The 15,715-nt window shown below is 45.5% G+C and overlaps 1 protein-coding gene across 3 annotated transcripts in view; it reads left to right on the top strand.

Moving 5' to 3' along the window:
• Positions 1-15,715, top strand: part of A2ML1 (alpha-2-macroglobulin like 1) — a 59,005-nt gene that overhangs the window by 14,992 nt on the left and 28,298 nt on the right. The window contains exons 1-5 of one of the 3 annotated variants that reach the window (XM_075120424.1): positions 3,196-4,117; positions 6,027-6,300; positions 7,720-7,903; positions 11,802-11,964; positions 13,489-13,541. In XM_075120424.1, coding sequence (XP_074976525.1) covers positions 6,233-6,300; positions 7,720-7,903; positions 11,802-11,964; positions 13,489-13,541 — 468 coding nt within the window. In that variant the 5' untranslated portion in view covers positions 3,196-4,117; positions 6,027-6,232. Of the gene's footprint in view, positions 1-3,195; positions 4,118-6,026; positions 6,301-7,042; positions 7,210-7,719; positions 7,904-11,801; positions 11,965-13,488; positions 13,542-15,715 lie in introns of those variants that run through there. The other 2 variants (XM_048822529.2, XM_048822539.2) reach the window with 2 other exon arrangements.

Raw genomic sequence — 15,715 nt, 5'->3', positions numbered from 1 at the left:
CATCATATAAAAGAGCACTGGACCTTGGGGCACATGAGCACATCCCAGTGTGCCTCTTGAGCAATTTAAAATAGGGGGCTGTAGTTGCAGGTCAAATGCTTGCTTCTAGTCATGTGACCTTCAACAAACCAGTTATAAGGCTTCCTGCCTTTTAGGAAAGGATAGCAAATAGGAGAGACATACGGTCAGAAAAGTGTGCGGCTATACTAGCCAGGAAGGGAGTATCCTGACCCCTCCCAGTGGGCAGATGTTGGGAAAGCCCTGGGTGGTTGGTTGGAATTTATTTGCTTTGGTTTTGGAATTCTTGTTTTAAATTAAAGCCAGCCCTGAGAAAGGACTTTGGATTAGATGGTTGTTGGGAACTTTATTCTACCTTTCAGGTTGGTGTTTGCCTGCTGGTTTACAGATGCCCACAATGAAATTCTGACTGAAGCCTCAGACAGTACTCAAGATGTCTTGCCTCAACTTCTCAATAACCTTCTCCAAAAGAAAAAGTTAGTGATAGGGTGATGGGATAATCGACATGCGGATGTGATTTCTTGAGCAAATGGCTAATAACTTCTAGCTTGAAGGAAGCTGACTGTCAAAGATAACAACCTAAACCAATACCACCAGTCTAGCTCTTTTCTGGCTTATCTCCACTGGGTACTCCACAGTGGCACTTCAGGGCAGTACTGAGGGGAAGGATTTATTCTCACAGGAAGCATAGACCAACCTTCCTTCTGTCCCATCTGTGTTAGGCCATCCTTGGGTTAACTTTCAGATTTCTTTGGGTAACTCAAGGGAAAACATTTTCCCTCTGGCATTTCCTGGGGAGATCTAGGAGGCTCAGAACATCTCGGGCTGTGTGAGCTCTCGTCTGTTGGAGATAGTAAAACCAGTTAAACTAGGATGATGCTCCAGCTGCCATCTCTGAAAACCAAACCAACCTGTTAGTCAGTTGGCTCCTCTAATTTGACTAGCTCCTTCATCACAGAGGTTGAGTTTCCCTCCAGATACTGATAACCTTATTATGCAATCCAGCCCAGAGAGAGGTAAGAGATATAGCATTGCATCACCCAAGCAAGGAAATAGTTGGGGTGTGAAAACAAACTACCTATAACTGTCACCTCAGCCCTCAAGGTTAATGGCACAGCTTTAATTTGTGTATCTTTAGTCTGGTTGTATCTTTGTCAAGTAAGTTTTTGCCTATTTGTGAACCCACTTATTGATGAAAAGGTATAGCTAACTAATTGACTACAGTTGCAGTTCATTGTTAAGAATGTTCAAGAGACCAAATAACCAAGCTCAGCCAAATGCAATGTCGAAGGATAAAGCAATACAGTTCAGGAAAGAAGGAGTCAATATGTCAACAATCCTTTCCAGGAAATGAATTTTTGCAACGTTTTTAGTTCACCTTACACAGAAGATGTGCTTCTCAAATGGCAGTTTGAGCCACTTATATTATATTAGCCATCTTTTATCTAATGGCAATTTACAAGTAACAGAACAATTTTCATGTGACTTAAAGTTTAACTAGCCAGTTTCTGTGCCAGTTTTGTCTTTGGTGCCTCCCTGTACTTTCCCATCTTTTGTTTTGAATATTAAATTCGAAATGTTAAAGGGCATGAAGATACTCCTAAATACAAAGTATTTATATACCTTACATTATTTCCTTACCACCTTGTACCTTTGTTTCATAACACTCATCCATCTAGCCTTTGACAGCTTCTGTATTTTTCTAAGGGCTTGTATACTTATTCCCATGCCTAAGCTAAGCTGCTGACCTATTCTTGTCCCTGGGTGTTGTGGGGGATATGCCTTAGCATAAGTGAGCAAGAATAAACATAGTGCAATTCAGCATGATTAGCCAGCACACTCACACACACATATTATATTAGTACCATCTGAATAATACCTATTAATATGGTTTGTGTGAATGTGTATATAACCTAAATGCATTGGCTAACATGCTTTGTGGGTTTTAAAATTTGTCTTTAATTGTTATTTTATTGGGCTCATGTTCTGCTTAGGAGCAACTGTGAGAAAAGGAGCAGAGAGGGAAGCTGTCTGGAAAGCCAAGACTGCTTCATACTTCAGAGTGGGAGAGGGAGAAATTCTACTGGAAAAAGGAGGGTGAAAAATGTAGCAGGGTAAGAGAAATTCTAATGGCAGAATAATGGCGAAGGCATCCACTTGCATCAGTGTAGCTTTTGTCAGGTTTGGGGGGTTCTAGATGGCTCATGTAGAGCAGAGACTTCCATTTAGGAAGAAAATATTTTATAAGGGAACCTCCCTTGGGAGGAGGCGAGGAGTTAAAGCAAAAAATGGTTCAAGAACTCAGTCTAGATCCTGTCTTTCAGAATTCAAAATAACAGGTTTGCAAATCTTGTGCTGCCAACGGTTTTGCACCTATCAGGTCTTCCATTATCACTGTTTTTTGTGAATCAGGCCTGCCATAAGCAGCCATGGTGCCATTGTGTCTCTTCTAGATTTGGCCCTCGAAGTGCTCCTCATGATCCGCCATTTCTCCGTAACCTCTTCAAGGCTGTGCACTGAAGAGGAGCTCTGTGTGGCTTGAAAGTTTGTCTCTTTCACCAACAGAAGTTAGTCTAATAAAAGATGTTACCTCGCCCACCTTGTCTATCTAGAGGTAGAAGTGACACTCGCAGTAATTATAGAGCTGGAAACAATGAATTAGATCACCACTTCTCCTCCCTCCACTTCTTTCCCTCCTGGCCAATGCAGGTTTGTTCCCCACACTGTTCTCCAGGGCTTCATCTAGTCCTTGTTTTAAATGTCCCAAACTATGGAGTTTCTCCTTTGGGGAGAGGATTCTACTGCCTAATACAGCTAAGCAATCTTCCTATTAGCAAGGAATTTCTCCCCTTTCCTCAGTTTCACCTAGTCCTCCACCCTAAACATTTCCTCTCCCTCCTCAATGCTAGCAGTTTTCATATACTTGATCATTTTCCTATCTCCCCTTCTTGAGAAACATACATTTCTTGTGAAAGTAAGATACTGATAGCTCAACTGAGAGCTAAGAATATTGCTTTATATATTCTCCCCACACAGCCCTGCCTGTGCCCCTCAATCCTGCCCTGCAGCTCCCTGCTATTCCAGCCCTGGGCTCCCCACACAGCTCTGTCAATGCCCTTCTGTCCTGCCCTCTGTTACGTTGTGGAATAGTCTTTGCAAGGGACATAGTGGAAACACTATTGCTTAAATTATAAAACTAGGACTGAACATAGCCCTGGTGAACAGGGAACAATCCTTCATAGGACTCCTGGGACAGAAAGGATGTGTGACTTCATAAGCAGCTTTCATTTTCTAGGAATCTGAATGCCAAATCCATGCACACAAATTGAAATAAAGGAAATCACTTAAATCAGACCTTCCCGGTATTTTTGCAGACTGTGCTAAGAATTTCAGAAGATATTAATCTGGGAGGGGAAATCAAACAATGTACATAGAGAGGCACGATTTTCACCACTAGTGCAGGCAGTTTGAGTTGGGGCCCAGATTGGGAGGATGGATTGCTCAGGCTGTTCAGAGCGGGGGAAATGAAACCCTTCATTTTGCGGCAGTGGTTCAGAAGGGAGGCTGTTGCACTGAGGCAGGCCAAGTTTCTGATGAGCACTTTAGCTGTAAGGGTCAAGAGAGTTAACCTTTGATTTCTGGCTCAAGAAAGGACAGAGAGGGATACTGAAGGAAGAAGAATGTACAAGCCAAGATACTGAAGGAGGGGAGATCATTGCAAGTACTGGGCTAGTGTGTCAGGACCTCATGAGAGTTATTGGTGTCTTTCAGAAGAAGTTGTACCTTACAACAGTAACAACTGAACCCTTTCTAACATGCACTGAATCCACTTGTCTCCCTTGCACATTTTACCTCTCTGGAGTGCAGGAACCCAGCTATAACTGAGTGTTATTCAGCAGCAGGTGTGGCACATGAATTTTCAGCTTTACTTTGAGGACTGTGACTTCCTCTTGGCTGGAACATGCAGTGAGAATACTGGCAACCTGCCACATCTTGATTTAGCACAAGGACCCCTCCCTCCCCTTCCTCTACAACCTTTACATCATGATGAGAGGAGGAAAAGAAGATTTTGCTGACAGAGGATGCCCAAGGCTTAGAGGTAGGATTTTAATTTTGGAAGCCATTCACATATCTCATTGAGTTCATGAGATGTGAGCAAACTGTATTGAAGGAGAAGCTTCCTGGGCCAAAGAACATGAGAAGCTGTGTGACTGGATATAAAAACACATTGAAAGTATACAAACTAAGGGATGCAAACAACAGCATGTTAATCTGAAACTTTCAATTTTCAGACTATTGCAGCCAACTTTCATGCCAATGCACTGGATGCAGGAGATTTAACCTGAATACAGCAATAAAAATATAATTTGATTTTTATCTCCTCAACTTAAATAAGCAATGAAGGCCGTATATTCTATTCTGTAGATCAGCTGCAGAAACACATCGCTCAGAACAGAGGAAGGATTTCTCAGCTGTACATATGTCATCTCTATGCAAATTCTTTTGCAATTTCTCTCATTTGGCGTGAGCCATTCCACTTGGTACTTTCCCTTGGCTAGATTTGTCACCTGTCCAGCTGCTCAAGAACTAGATACCGTGTACATAATCCTGTACATAATGTACTGTGTACATAATCCTGTCTTCCATTATATTACCCTTCCTTATTCCTCAAGGTATGCATGTTAATTTTAGAAGAGGCACATAGCACTTTCTCACACTTACCATACAGTATTATGAAGAGACACTAGTTGCTTCCACAGAGATAAAGCAGAGGCAAGATTTCCATTAGGCTTTCTCCCTACAACCTTGTAACTGCACCCATGCCAGAATTGTGATCTGCTTGCCACAATTATGAGCTTTGGCTGGGATTGATCTTTTTCCCTTGAAAGTCTGAGGGAAATCAGTTAAGGTGTTTGGGAAGTACTAGACTGCTAATATTGGGATGATCTCACTGTATAGCTATTTTCCACCAGAGTTTATGTCCCATCTTATCTCAAAAATGGTTTGGCCTAGAAACTCCAAATGTGGTTTAATACAGTCTGTTGTCCCTTAGGCGCTCTAGTATCTTTGCCTAGTTTCTGCCAGCCGTGTACTTCCTAAACAGTGGGTCCTAGCTGTCAGCTGGATGGGGCCTACAGGAGCTACATGCAATCTGCTCAGTCTTGTCTATACTAGCAAACATACCCATAACTCTCTACCAGTGCAGCTCCACCAGTAATAGCAATGATAGAATGAAAGCTGTAATACAGACAGAACTGTGATATATGGCATCTAGACAGAGCTCGACTGTATGTCTGCTCAGAACAGTGTTAGATGACGGGGCAAAAATGTCTGAGTCCTGCCTATGATACATGTTTTGGCAGCTGTTGTTCCTCCTATTGGTTGAGCTGCACTAGAAGTGAATTCTGGCTATGAAGTTTGCTAGTGTAAATGCAGCCTTGGTATGATAATTCTCTGCAGAGCTCTGTAGCAATCTGGCTTTTTAACTGTTCTTAATTTGTTCTTTCAGGTGATTCATATATTGGTGCTTTAGGTGTTGGTTAAGTACCTTCAGCATTGTTTGGTTTGAGGTGAGGTTGTTTGCATCACTGGTTAGGAAACTATAATCTGGGAGTGATGTTATATTGGGTGGCTCATGTTTTCATTTGCATTTAATTTTTAATCCCCTAGTGCAGGGAGTGTTTGCTGCATTGACAAAGTTGCGTATTCTTTTCTGTATGTTGATTAGGAGTGGGACCTTAGCTAGTTCTCTGCAGCCAGTGTTGCTCTATGTACATATAAGCTCTCTTTCACTCTCTCACACACACTACACATACTGTACTTACACACATAATGTATATATTCTTTGGTCCTGGCAAATTCAGAGAGAAAGGGCCTGAGTTTAAGTGGCTTTTCCAGCTTTCCAGAACTCGTTCATCTCCATTCCAGAGTAAGTTCCCTTCACGGGTTAAATCTGAACTCTGCACCCTCCCTCCTACAGCCCTTGATTTGTGGATTGTCTCCCATAGGTGACTGGGCAAGGAGTAATCTTTAGAGTCACACCCCTGACAGAATGAGGATATAAGACCGGCACCACAGAAACTGAGAGCCAGAGAGAAAGCAGCTTAGTTTCTGCTCCTCTCTCTCTCTCTTCCTGCTCCCCAACTTGAATCCTAGCTCAGAGGCTTCCAGGTAGCTCACTTTGGGGCGGCGCTTGTGGCAGGTCCCCACAGAGATGTGGCTCCTTCTCTTCAGCACCCTGGCCCGACTCCTCCAATCTGCTGTCACGGATGACCCTGTCCCGTAAGTCACTGTGGGGTTAGGGACTGGCTCCAGCTCTTTGACTGTAGAGAGGAGGAGGAGGAAGAGGGCAAGGGGCTGGGAGGGAGAAGCAAGTTGCTGTTGGGGGGAGTGGAGAGCACTTTGGTGGCTAGAGGCATTACAAATGCCCAGGCTGGATTGAGGGGGCAGACTGTTGGGGAGGGGATGAGAAGTGGGAGCAAGGAGGTTGGGACAAATATTTGAGGGTGATGGTTAGGGGTGGGTGTGATGATAATGGTTGGCAGATGGGAAAGAGGGAATATTAATTGACAGTCAGGGAAGCAGGCATATGGTTAGGTATGAGGGACCAGGAATTGTACTTGGTTGGAGAGAGGGAACAGGTAGATGGAGGAGGGACAGCTTGTTGGAGGAAGGGACCAGTGGCTGGGGGTGCGCATGAGCAGCTGTGAATGCTGTGAGGGAGTCCGTAGGGAGTGGGGAAATCAAGGCAGGTTTTCCAAGACCCCTAAGTGGAGTGTCAGTGCTGGGTGGAGACTCCCTGATGAAATCAGTTGAGTTATAAGACCAGGTCTGGGGTCTCTTTCTCCTTGATTCCTGGCATTTCTCTCCCTTCCCTTGTTCTTTACACCTCCAAAGTGGAGGTGCAATTTTCATATTGACACCATCCCCTCTCGCTCCCCATCTGTCTCTTTAAGAGATGATATCATCCTCTGTGATACCACTGGCTGTTGCTAGGGAGATAGTTAGGGAGTCACAAAGGACCAGTAATTTCTTAGGCAAAGAATTGCAGGGGGTGGGAGTGAGTCCCAGCTGGAGATCGTTTTCCTCATGTTTGGTTTCCCATATCGCTCCCTCTGTCCAGTCCTCGTGTTTCTTCACTAAGAAGGACTGTGATAATGGAAGATGGTTGCACAGAGATAGCTGACCAAGGTACAGCATCCCTATAAGGCATGTTGTCATGCAGTGCAACATTACCACCAGTAGTCAGGGAGACTATTGTGATGTCACAGAGGGAAACAGAATCTGGTAAAGGGCTGCTTTGATTGGAAAGCCAAGACTCATAAAGGCAGCCTCAAACCCCCCCCCCCCCCTTTAGAGATAGTAGAGATTTTCCAAGCCTCCCCCAATGAGGGATGGGTGTGTCTCCCTGTGGAGGCTGCCAGAAGGTGTTTGCTGTGGTGCACCTCACCACCTCCTGTAGATCCCCAGGAAGGGGTGACACCTGTGAAACCGAGGGAGCATGGTGGGGGAGAGAAACTCAGCCTGTCTCCCCTGCCAGGGAAGGAAGCTTCTGCATAAAGCAACTTTAAGTTCACAAGCAGCCAGCTAGGTTGGTGCAGTTTATCAGCCAGTCAGAGAACTTGATTCCCTGGGAACGTTTTAAAAGAAACACACACGGTTAAATCCTTCCCTCTGGTTCTTTCTCTCTCCCTGCTCAAGGAATTACGTGGTTGTGGTGCCAGCACGGCTGAGCTATCCCTCCATGGAGAAGGTCTGCATGGACTTGAGTAACGTGAAGAGCTCCATGCTGCTCACTATCACCCTGGAGACAAAGATCAAGACCTACAAGCTGGTGGATGGGTTCATCTGGGAGAGGAGACAGCTCAAATGCTTCAGCTTCCCTGTAAGTGTCTGCGGGACTTTCAAATCATGGGGGTTGGATGCGGGTGTGCTTGTGGAGCTTCCTCACTGCTTGGCTTGGCTAATGCACCTGTGTGAAGATGTTTACTGGTGTGACTGGTATAGAAGGGCATGCCTTGGTATTCAAATACCTGTTGTGACGTATCAGAGTACAATCCAGACTTCTGTGCAGCTCCGTAACCCTGCCCTCTGCAACCTTGGGTGCTTTGCAATACTTTGCAGCAGTAGCTCCCACCTGAGTCATTCAGAAAGAGCCTTCCATCATACAAGCTGCACCCTGAGTGTCTGTGTGTATGCAGCCTGCCAGCCACACTTGGGTTACACTTTGGCTCTCACCAGCCTTGTAGATCCCCAGGAAGGGGTGACCCTGCAGGGTAACCCTAACACACCCCCAGTCTTAGGTTTCCCCCCAGAAATGTATGTCGTGTACTGCCCAGCTCTCTCCTGGACTATACAAGCTATATTAGGTCTGTTATTTCTTTAAAAGGAATAATATGCACACAACTTGCCACTCCAACTGGAGTTTCCAAAACACTTCAATTTAAACATTCTGGAGTAGATAAAACAAGTTAATTAATTACATAGAGAGAGATTTTAAGTGAGTACAAGTTGTGAGGCATAAAAGTCAGAAATGGTTACAAGAAAGATAAAATGCAACAGGTGCCTAACTTAACAAACTACGTTAAAATCAAAGCAAAGTTTTTTCATCACATGCTTTCAGCAGTCTTACTGACCAAACTTGTGAGGTCAGGACCACTCCCCCTAGTCCAACAGCTATGTTGTTTATCGCTTCAGGTGCAATGAAGCAATGGAAAGAGATGGGGGTGCCTTGGGGTGTTGTCCCTCCTTTTTGTAATTTCAGTTTCTTTCTTGAAAAACATTTCCAGCTGGTTACCAGGAGACAAAAAGTCTATGGGGGAAGGATGTTCCCTGCTTTTTTCTTTCACCTGTTAGAGCTTCCTTTGTGTCCCTTCCTGCTTGACTCTGTTTACTGCTTAAATGCAAATTAAGGAGAGCACACATTCCTTTGTCTGAGACATAGTTGTTTGCCAGCCACAGTTTGGAACATGTGTTAATAAGTTATAAGATTCCACTGTATGGCGTTAATATACAATATTGCCACGCATATTTTATCAGGACAATACTGATCAGTAATTCGGGGTTTTAAACAATACTTTACAAGGCATACTTTATACAAAGATTATTACAATAGTGTGCAGGGTGTGAATACAGGGGTACATTCATGTCACCTATGCTGAGACCTCCAAGCCATCTCTGTTGAGCCTTTGTCTAGTTTGCTGGGAGGGAGTAGGAGCCAGAGAAAAAGGAGCAGGCAGGTAAATTCTGGTCATTCTTCACTTACTCCATTGCAGTGACGGGGAAGCAGGGAGGAGAGGGAGGAAAAGCAGTGGGATGCTGGGTAAATGAGAAGGTTGTTTGCAACTCTGTTCGTGTTTGGAAGGTGTTCTTCACAACCATGAGGGCTGGAGGCTTAATGTTTTTAAGGAAGGCTGAGATTCTGGATCACAGCTATGTGGCAACTTGAAAAGCCCACCATAAGTATGCAGCTGTTTGTTAGGCTGCAAAATGGTATGATAAGGGGTCCTGAAAACACCATGTCTTGTTGGTAATTTAATTTACGTAACAAGTATAGAATCGTAGGACTGGAAGAGAACTCGAGGGGTCATCTAGTCCAGTCCCCTGCACTCATGGTAGGACCAAGTATTCTCTAGACCATCCCTGACAGGTGTTTGTCTAACCTGCTCTTAAAAATCTCCAGTGACGGAGATTCCACAATCTCCTTTGGCAATTTGTTCCAGTGCTTAACCACCCTGACAGTTAAGAAGTTTTTCCTAATGTCCAACCTAAACCGCCCTTTATGCAATTTAAGTCCATTGCCTCTTGTCTTATCCTCAGAGGTTAACGAGGACAATGTTTCTCCTTCCTCCTTGTTATAACCTTTTATGTACTTGTAAACTGTTATCATGTCCCCCTCAGTCTTCTTTCTCCACACTGAACAAACCCAATATTTTCAATCTTCTCTCATAGGTCATGCTTTCTAGACGTTTAATCATTTTTGTTGCTCTTCTTGGGACTTCCTCCAATTTGTCCACATTTTTCCTGAAATGTATTGTGTCCCGTGCCACTCCAGTTGAGGCCTAATAAGAAGAGCAGAGTAGAGCGGAAGAATTACTTCTCGTGTCTTGCTCACAACACTCCTGCTAATACATCCCAGAATGATGTTTGCTTTTTTTTTTTTTTTTTTTTCAACAGTGTTACTGTTGACTCCTATTTAGCTTGTGATCCGGTGTGGCCACCAGATCCCTTTCTGCAGTACTCCTTCCTAAGCAGTCATTTCCCATTTCGGATGTCTGCAACTGATTGTTCCTTCTTAAGTGGAGTACTTCAGACCATTTCTCCAATGTGTCCAGATCATTTTGAATTTTAATCCTATCCTCCAAAGCGCTTGCAACCCCCTCCCGGATTGGTATAGTCCACAAACTCTATAAGTGTACTCTCTATGCCATTAGCTAAATCATTAATGAAGATATTGAGGAGAACCGGACCCAGGACTGATCCCAGTGGACCCCACTTGATATACACCCACTTCATGTATGCAGGGCAATGAGAAAGGCAAATGAAAACATATTCTTTTCTTATGCGTGTGTATATGTTCTCCTTTTGCCCAAAGACAGGCCCCAGAATTCAGTTCTAGAAGCCTGAAACCAGGATCCTCACTAGTGGTACAGAGTAGTGCACTGACAGGCTGTGCACACACGTGCACTAACAGGTGTGGTTAATGAGCAAGTCCAGTAATAATAAGGCCCCTGGGAAAGGTTTTTGTGGCACAGTAGCAAGAAGCGCTTCCTGCCTCAAGCTATGTTGTGCCAATGTCAACACACGTCACAGCCCTTAGACGCTTCCCACTGCAATTCACATGTTCTGCAAAGTGTTTTATTATAAACAAACTCTGGGTGGTGGTACATGATAAATAAGGAAGCTGGGCAATGGGTTTGTGGTCACGTACCCATTGAGCCAGCTCTGTTTTAACACCCCCTCCCCCCCACACACACATGAATACAACGAGAGAGAGAGAGAGAGAGAAATGGTATTGGTTTGCAGTAGTGCAAGACTGTGCTCTGTGCTATGCCAATCACTGAAAAGCGAGCTGTTACTCTCCATCTCTTATCCCCCCCCACTCATTAACACAGAGTAATTGAAGTGTAATGGTTTCTGGGAGGAAGGCAGCACGTGATGTTGATGTCATTGGCAGGGTGGAGCTGGGCTGCCTGGGTCATGTAATGAAGTAGGTATTGTGTTGATTATTAGTGCCCATAGATTCTCTCTGTGTTTTCCTCCTCTTCCCACCTCATGCCTGGTGGCTCCCAGCACGTGCCCTAGTATTTGGTACTGCTCTAGGTGTGTGTTCATTTTGATACTTGGTGAAGGAGCCACAGGCTGGTAATTGTCCTGTCCATTGAACGATGACCAAGGCCAATTCTGTGCAGCTAATGGCACTGGTGAAGCCCTAACTCAGCACATCTTTGATTTGATAAATACTCTTCACCCAGCAATAACTTGGGGGGAGAGCGCTGGAGCCCACTTTCACCAGCTTCTTGACCCTTCCACAGTAACAAATCCATTTGCAGTACCTAGCAGCCACAACTACCATATAAGTCACACTCTTGTGTGTGTTCTTGGAGTTGAAGGGGCTCCAAGAACACAGACCTCTTCAGCTAAAGGAGAAGTCCCTCAGCTGGCCGCAGAAGTAGGGTCCTTATCTCCTCTGTGGATTACTCACTAGTGGGCAATGTGATCATTAATTTCCTCCTCCAAGGATTGTGCCTAACTCTCCTAACGTTGTTTCCTGTGTACCCCAGGTCCCACCTCCTTCAGGGGGCACTGAGGAAGTTGCTACCATTCAGCTGTCTGGATGTGGGAGCAGGAGCAAGATAGTTGAGAAGAAACAAGTCCTGATCGAGAGGGCCAGCAACAGCACTTTTGTGCAGACTGACAAGCCCATCTATATGCCTGGACAATTGGGTAAGAAGGGATCTGCCCTGAGGGATTTCCTTTCTCTGTGTATGCATGCAGATGTGTCATTGGGTGTGTGCATATATTCCTAGAGAGGTGCAGTTGTGAGTGTTTTTTCCTTGCATTAGTGAAAATGAGCACAACTTGCAGATGAGACTGTTGTGTTGTGTTTGCATGTGTTTGTTTGCACTCATATTCGCCGGTATGTGTGCATGGGCAAGTGGTTTTTGGTGCATGTGAGTTTGCAGATGTATACGTGTACGCTTCAGGTGCATATGGCGAGGTATTTGGCTACAAGCTGGTACATAAGCCGTGTTTATCCTCAGGTGAGTACATGTCTGCAGATCTATTCATGCCGAGAGGTTGGCGTGTGCAGAGCTCTGCAAGTGTGCGAGTGCATGGTAGCCGAAGGGCTGTGTGTGTTTCTGCACCAGTGTGCATATGTGAATTTGCAAATGTACACATGTCTGGAGAGGGGTTCGTTCACAGATGTTGGCGTGAGTAAGCCAATGCCAATGTATCTGCTGGTGTGTGCAACTAGTCTAGCATTCTCCCTTTCCAGGGAGCTTCCTGAGAAGCTGAGCAGCTATCGGCAGAGATACGGCCTGTTTAAGGAGAGGGTTTTTTTCTCTCGCATTTCACAACCCCTGACAAACAGATTATTTTTCTTAAAAGGTTTCACAGGTTCCACCCACACAGCCAAAATAAACTTGTCCCATTTCACGCAGAAAACACTTGTTGCCTTTCAGCTTCATCTTTTCAGAACCACGTAAAGCAGATGAAGTGGAAACACCAGACCAGTGGTTCTCAACTTTTTTTTTTTTTTTTAAACCCAGGGACTCCTAAACTTAAATAGACAAACCTGCAGACCCCCAACCAGAGGTGATGTGGGGGGGAGCCCAGAGGGTCATCCCCCGATTTCTGCCTTCCATTGGCTGTGCTCCCTGCAGTGCTGATGTAGCAGGGCAGAGGAGTGGTGTGCCTCCTTGGCTAGCTGCTGCCTACTCATGGAGTCAGTGGTTGTGAGACAACCCCTTCTGATGGCAGGGGGAGATCTCTCTTCTGCAGTGATGCTGCAATTTTGGGTTGCACCCCCCATCCAGACAGGCTGAGTGGCCCACTGAGGTGAGTCGGGGGGTGGAGGTGGCACTCCCTCCTCGAGCCCCATCGCGTGAAGTTGGAGCTTGACCCTGAGCCCTGACACCTGAGGCTGAAGCTTGGTCCTTGGTGGACTCACTGGAACCTGGTCATAGACCCTGGTTGAGAACCAGTGCTAGACCCACCTCCACACCGCACTTCCCCAAAATACCTCCTGAGTTCTTTTGCTCCTTGCTACATATTCCCGCCCCCCATCCTTGTCTTCAAAGCCTGTCAAGCCCTCAAATACTTAATGCCTCAGAAACTATGTGGCTTCAGGGAACATGTTGAAATGATGCCTCGAACCTGTGTATACAGCCGGGATTGGGGAAATAGGCTTAGATTGTCACATGAAGGTTAGTCTAAAGGCATTTTATTTCTTTTTTCCCATTGCAGTGAGGTTTCGAATTGTCACTCTGAACAGCAATTTCATCCCACTGAATGACAAGGTGAGAAATGTGGCAGGGGAAGAGGAGAGATGGAGATAGAAGGTAGCGTGTGGGGAGAGCCTTTCTTTGCTTCTGCCCTGGGGGCAGAGGGCTTTATACCTCCAGAGTACCAATCTGGGATCTCTCAGCAGCTGCAAGAGTTTGAATTTAACCAAAGGGGAAATCCCAGCTCCCTTCTTTAAACTCCCTTCCTGTTTCAGAGTGGTAGCTGTGTTAGTCTGTATCAGCAAAAACAACGAGGAGTCCTTGTGGCACCTTAGAGACTAACAAATTTATTTGGGCACAAGCTTTCGTGGGCTAAAACCCACTTCATCAGATGCATGGAGTGGGACATACAGTAGAGAGGTATAAATACACAGCATATGAAAAGATGGGAGTTGCCTTACCAAGTGGGGAGTCGGTGCTAGTGAGCCAATTCAATTAAGGTGGAAGTGGGTTATTCTCAACAGTTGACAAGAAGGGGTAGAAATCACTTTTGTAATGCTAATGAGGCCAATGTAATCAAGGTGGCCCATTTCAAACAGTTAACAAGAAGGTGTGAGTATCAGCAGGGGAAATTTAGATTTTGTAGTGACCCATCCACTTCCAGTCTTTATTCAGGCCTAATTTGATGGTGTCCAGTTTGCAAATTAATTCCAGTTCCGCAGTTTCTCGTTGGAGTCTGTTTTTGAAGTTTTTTGAAGAACTGCCACTTTTAAGTCTGTTATTGAGTGTCCAGGGAGATTGAAGTGTTCTCCTACTGGTTTTAAATGTTATAATTCTTGATGTCAGATTTGTGTCCATTTATTCTTTTGCGTAGAGACTGTCCGGTTTGGCCAGTGTACGTGGCAGAGGACCATTGCTGGCCCATGAGCTCATATATCGCATTGGTAGATGTGCAGGTGAATGATCCCCTGATGGTGTGGCTGATGTGGTTAGGTCCTATGATGGTGTCCCTTGAATAGATATGTGGACAGAGTTGGCAACGGGGTTTGTTGCAGGGTTTGGTTCCTGGGTTAGTGTTTCTGTTGTGTGGTGTGTGGTTGCTGGTGAGTATTTGCTTCAGGTTGGGGGGCTGTCTGTAAGCGAGGACTGGCCTGTCTCCCAAGGTCTGTGAGAGTGAGGGATCGTCCTTCATGGTAGGTTGTAGATCCTTGATGATGCACTGGAGAGGTTTTAGTTGGGGGCTGTAGGTGACAGCTAGTGGTGGTCTGTTACTTTCTTTGTTGGGCCTGTCCTGCAGTAGGTGACTTTTGGGTACCCTTCTGGCTCTGTCAATCTGTTTCTTCACTTCACCAGGTGGGTGTTGTAGTTTTAAGAATGCTTGATAGAGATCCTGTAGGTGTTTGCCTCCATCTGAGGGATTGGAGAAAATGCGGTTGTATCTTAGAGCTTGGCTGTAGCCAATGGATCATGTGATGTGGTCTGGATAAAAGCTGGAGGCATGTAGGTAAGTATAGCAATCAGTAAGTTTCCAGTATAGGGTGGTGGTTATGTGACCATCGCTTATTTGCACTGTAGTGTCTAGGAAGTGGATCTCTTGTGTGGAATGGTCCATGCTGAGATTGGTAGTGGGGTGGAAATCGTTGAAATCCTGGTGGAATTCCTCAAAGGCCTCCTTCCCATGGATCCAGATGATGAAGATGTCGTCACTGTAGCACAAGTAGAGTAGGGGCGTTAGAGCAATGCTTCCTCAGCTCTTGTCCCCTAACTCCCCCATAGGACTGGGTTCTTGTGCTGAGCAAAGGGTGTTAGGAACTTGAAACTACAGGAAAAGCTACTGGTCTCCTGCCAGAGCCCTTGTTGGAGTTGGGGGTGAACTCTGGTTAGTTTATTAACATGCAGGTAGGGTTTTCCGTGGTTTTCAATATGTTTTCTCTGTAGGGCATTCAGTATAAAATGTGCTTGCTTAGCAAAAACTGTGTAGTAGATTAACTAGTAATTACACCCTAAAGCAGGGGTGGGCAAACTCTTTGGCCTGAGGGCCACATCGGGGTTGCAAAACTATATGGAGGGCCAGGTACGGAAGGCTGTGCTCCCCCAAACAGCCTGACCCCCACCCCCTATCTGCCCCCTCCCACTTCCCGCCCCCTGACTGCCCCCCTCAGAATTCCCGACGCATCCAACCCCCCCTGCTCCTTATCCCCTGACCGCCCCCTCCCGGAGCCCCACCCCTAATTGCCCCCCCCGGAACC

The sequence above is a fragment of the Caretta caretta genome, chromosome 1, assembly GCF_965140235.1.
Source record: "Caretta caretta isolate rCarCar2 chromosome 1, rCarCar1.hap1, whole genome shotgun sequence".
Classification (NCBI taxonomy): Eukaryota; Metazoa; Chordata; order Testudines; family Cheloniidae; genus Caretta; species Caretta caretta.
The sequence above is the reverse complement of the archived record's forward strand: the minus strand, read 5'-3'. Positions and strand labels throughout refer to the sequence as shown.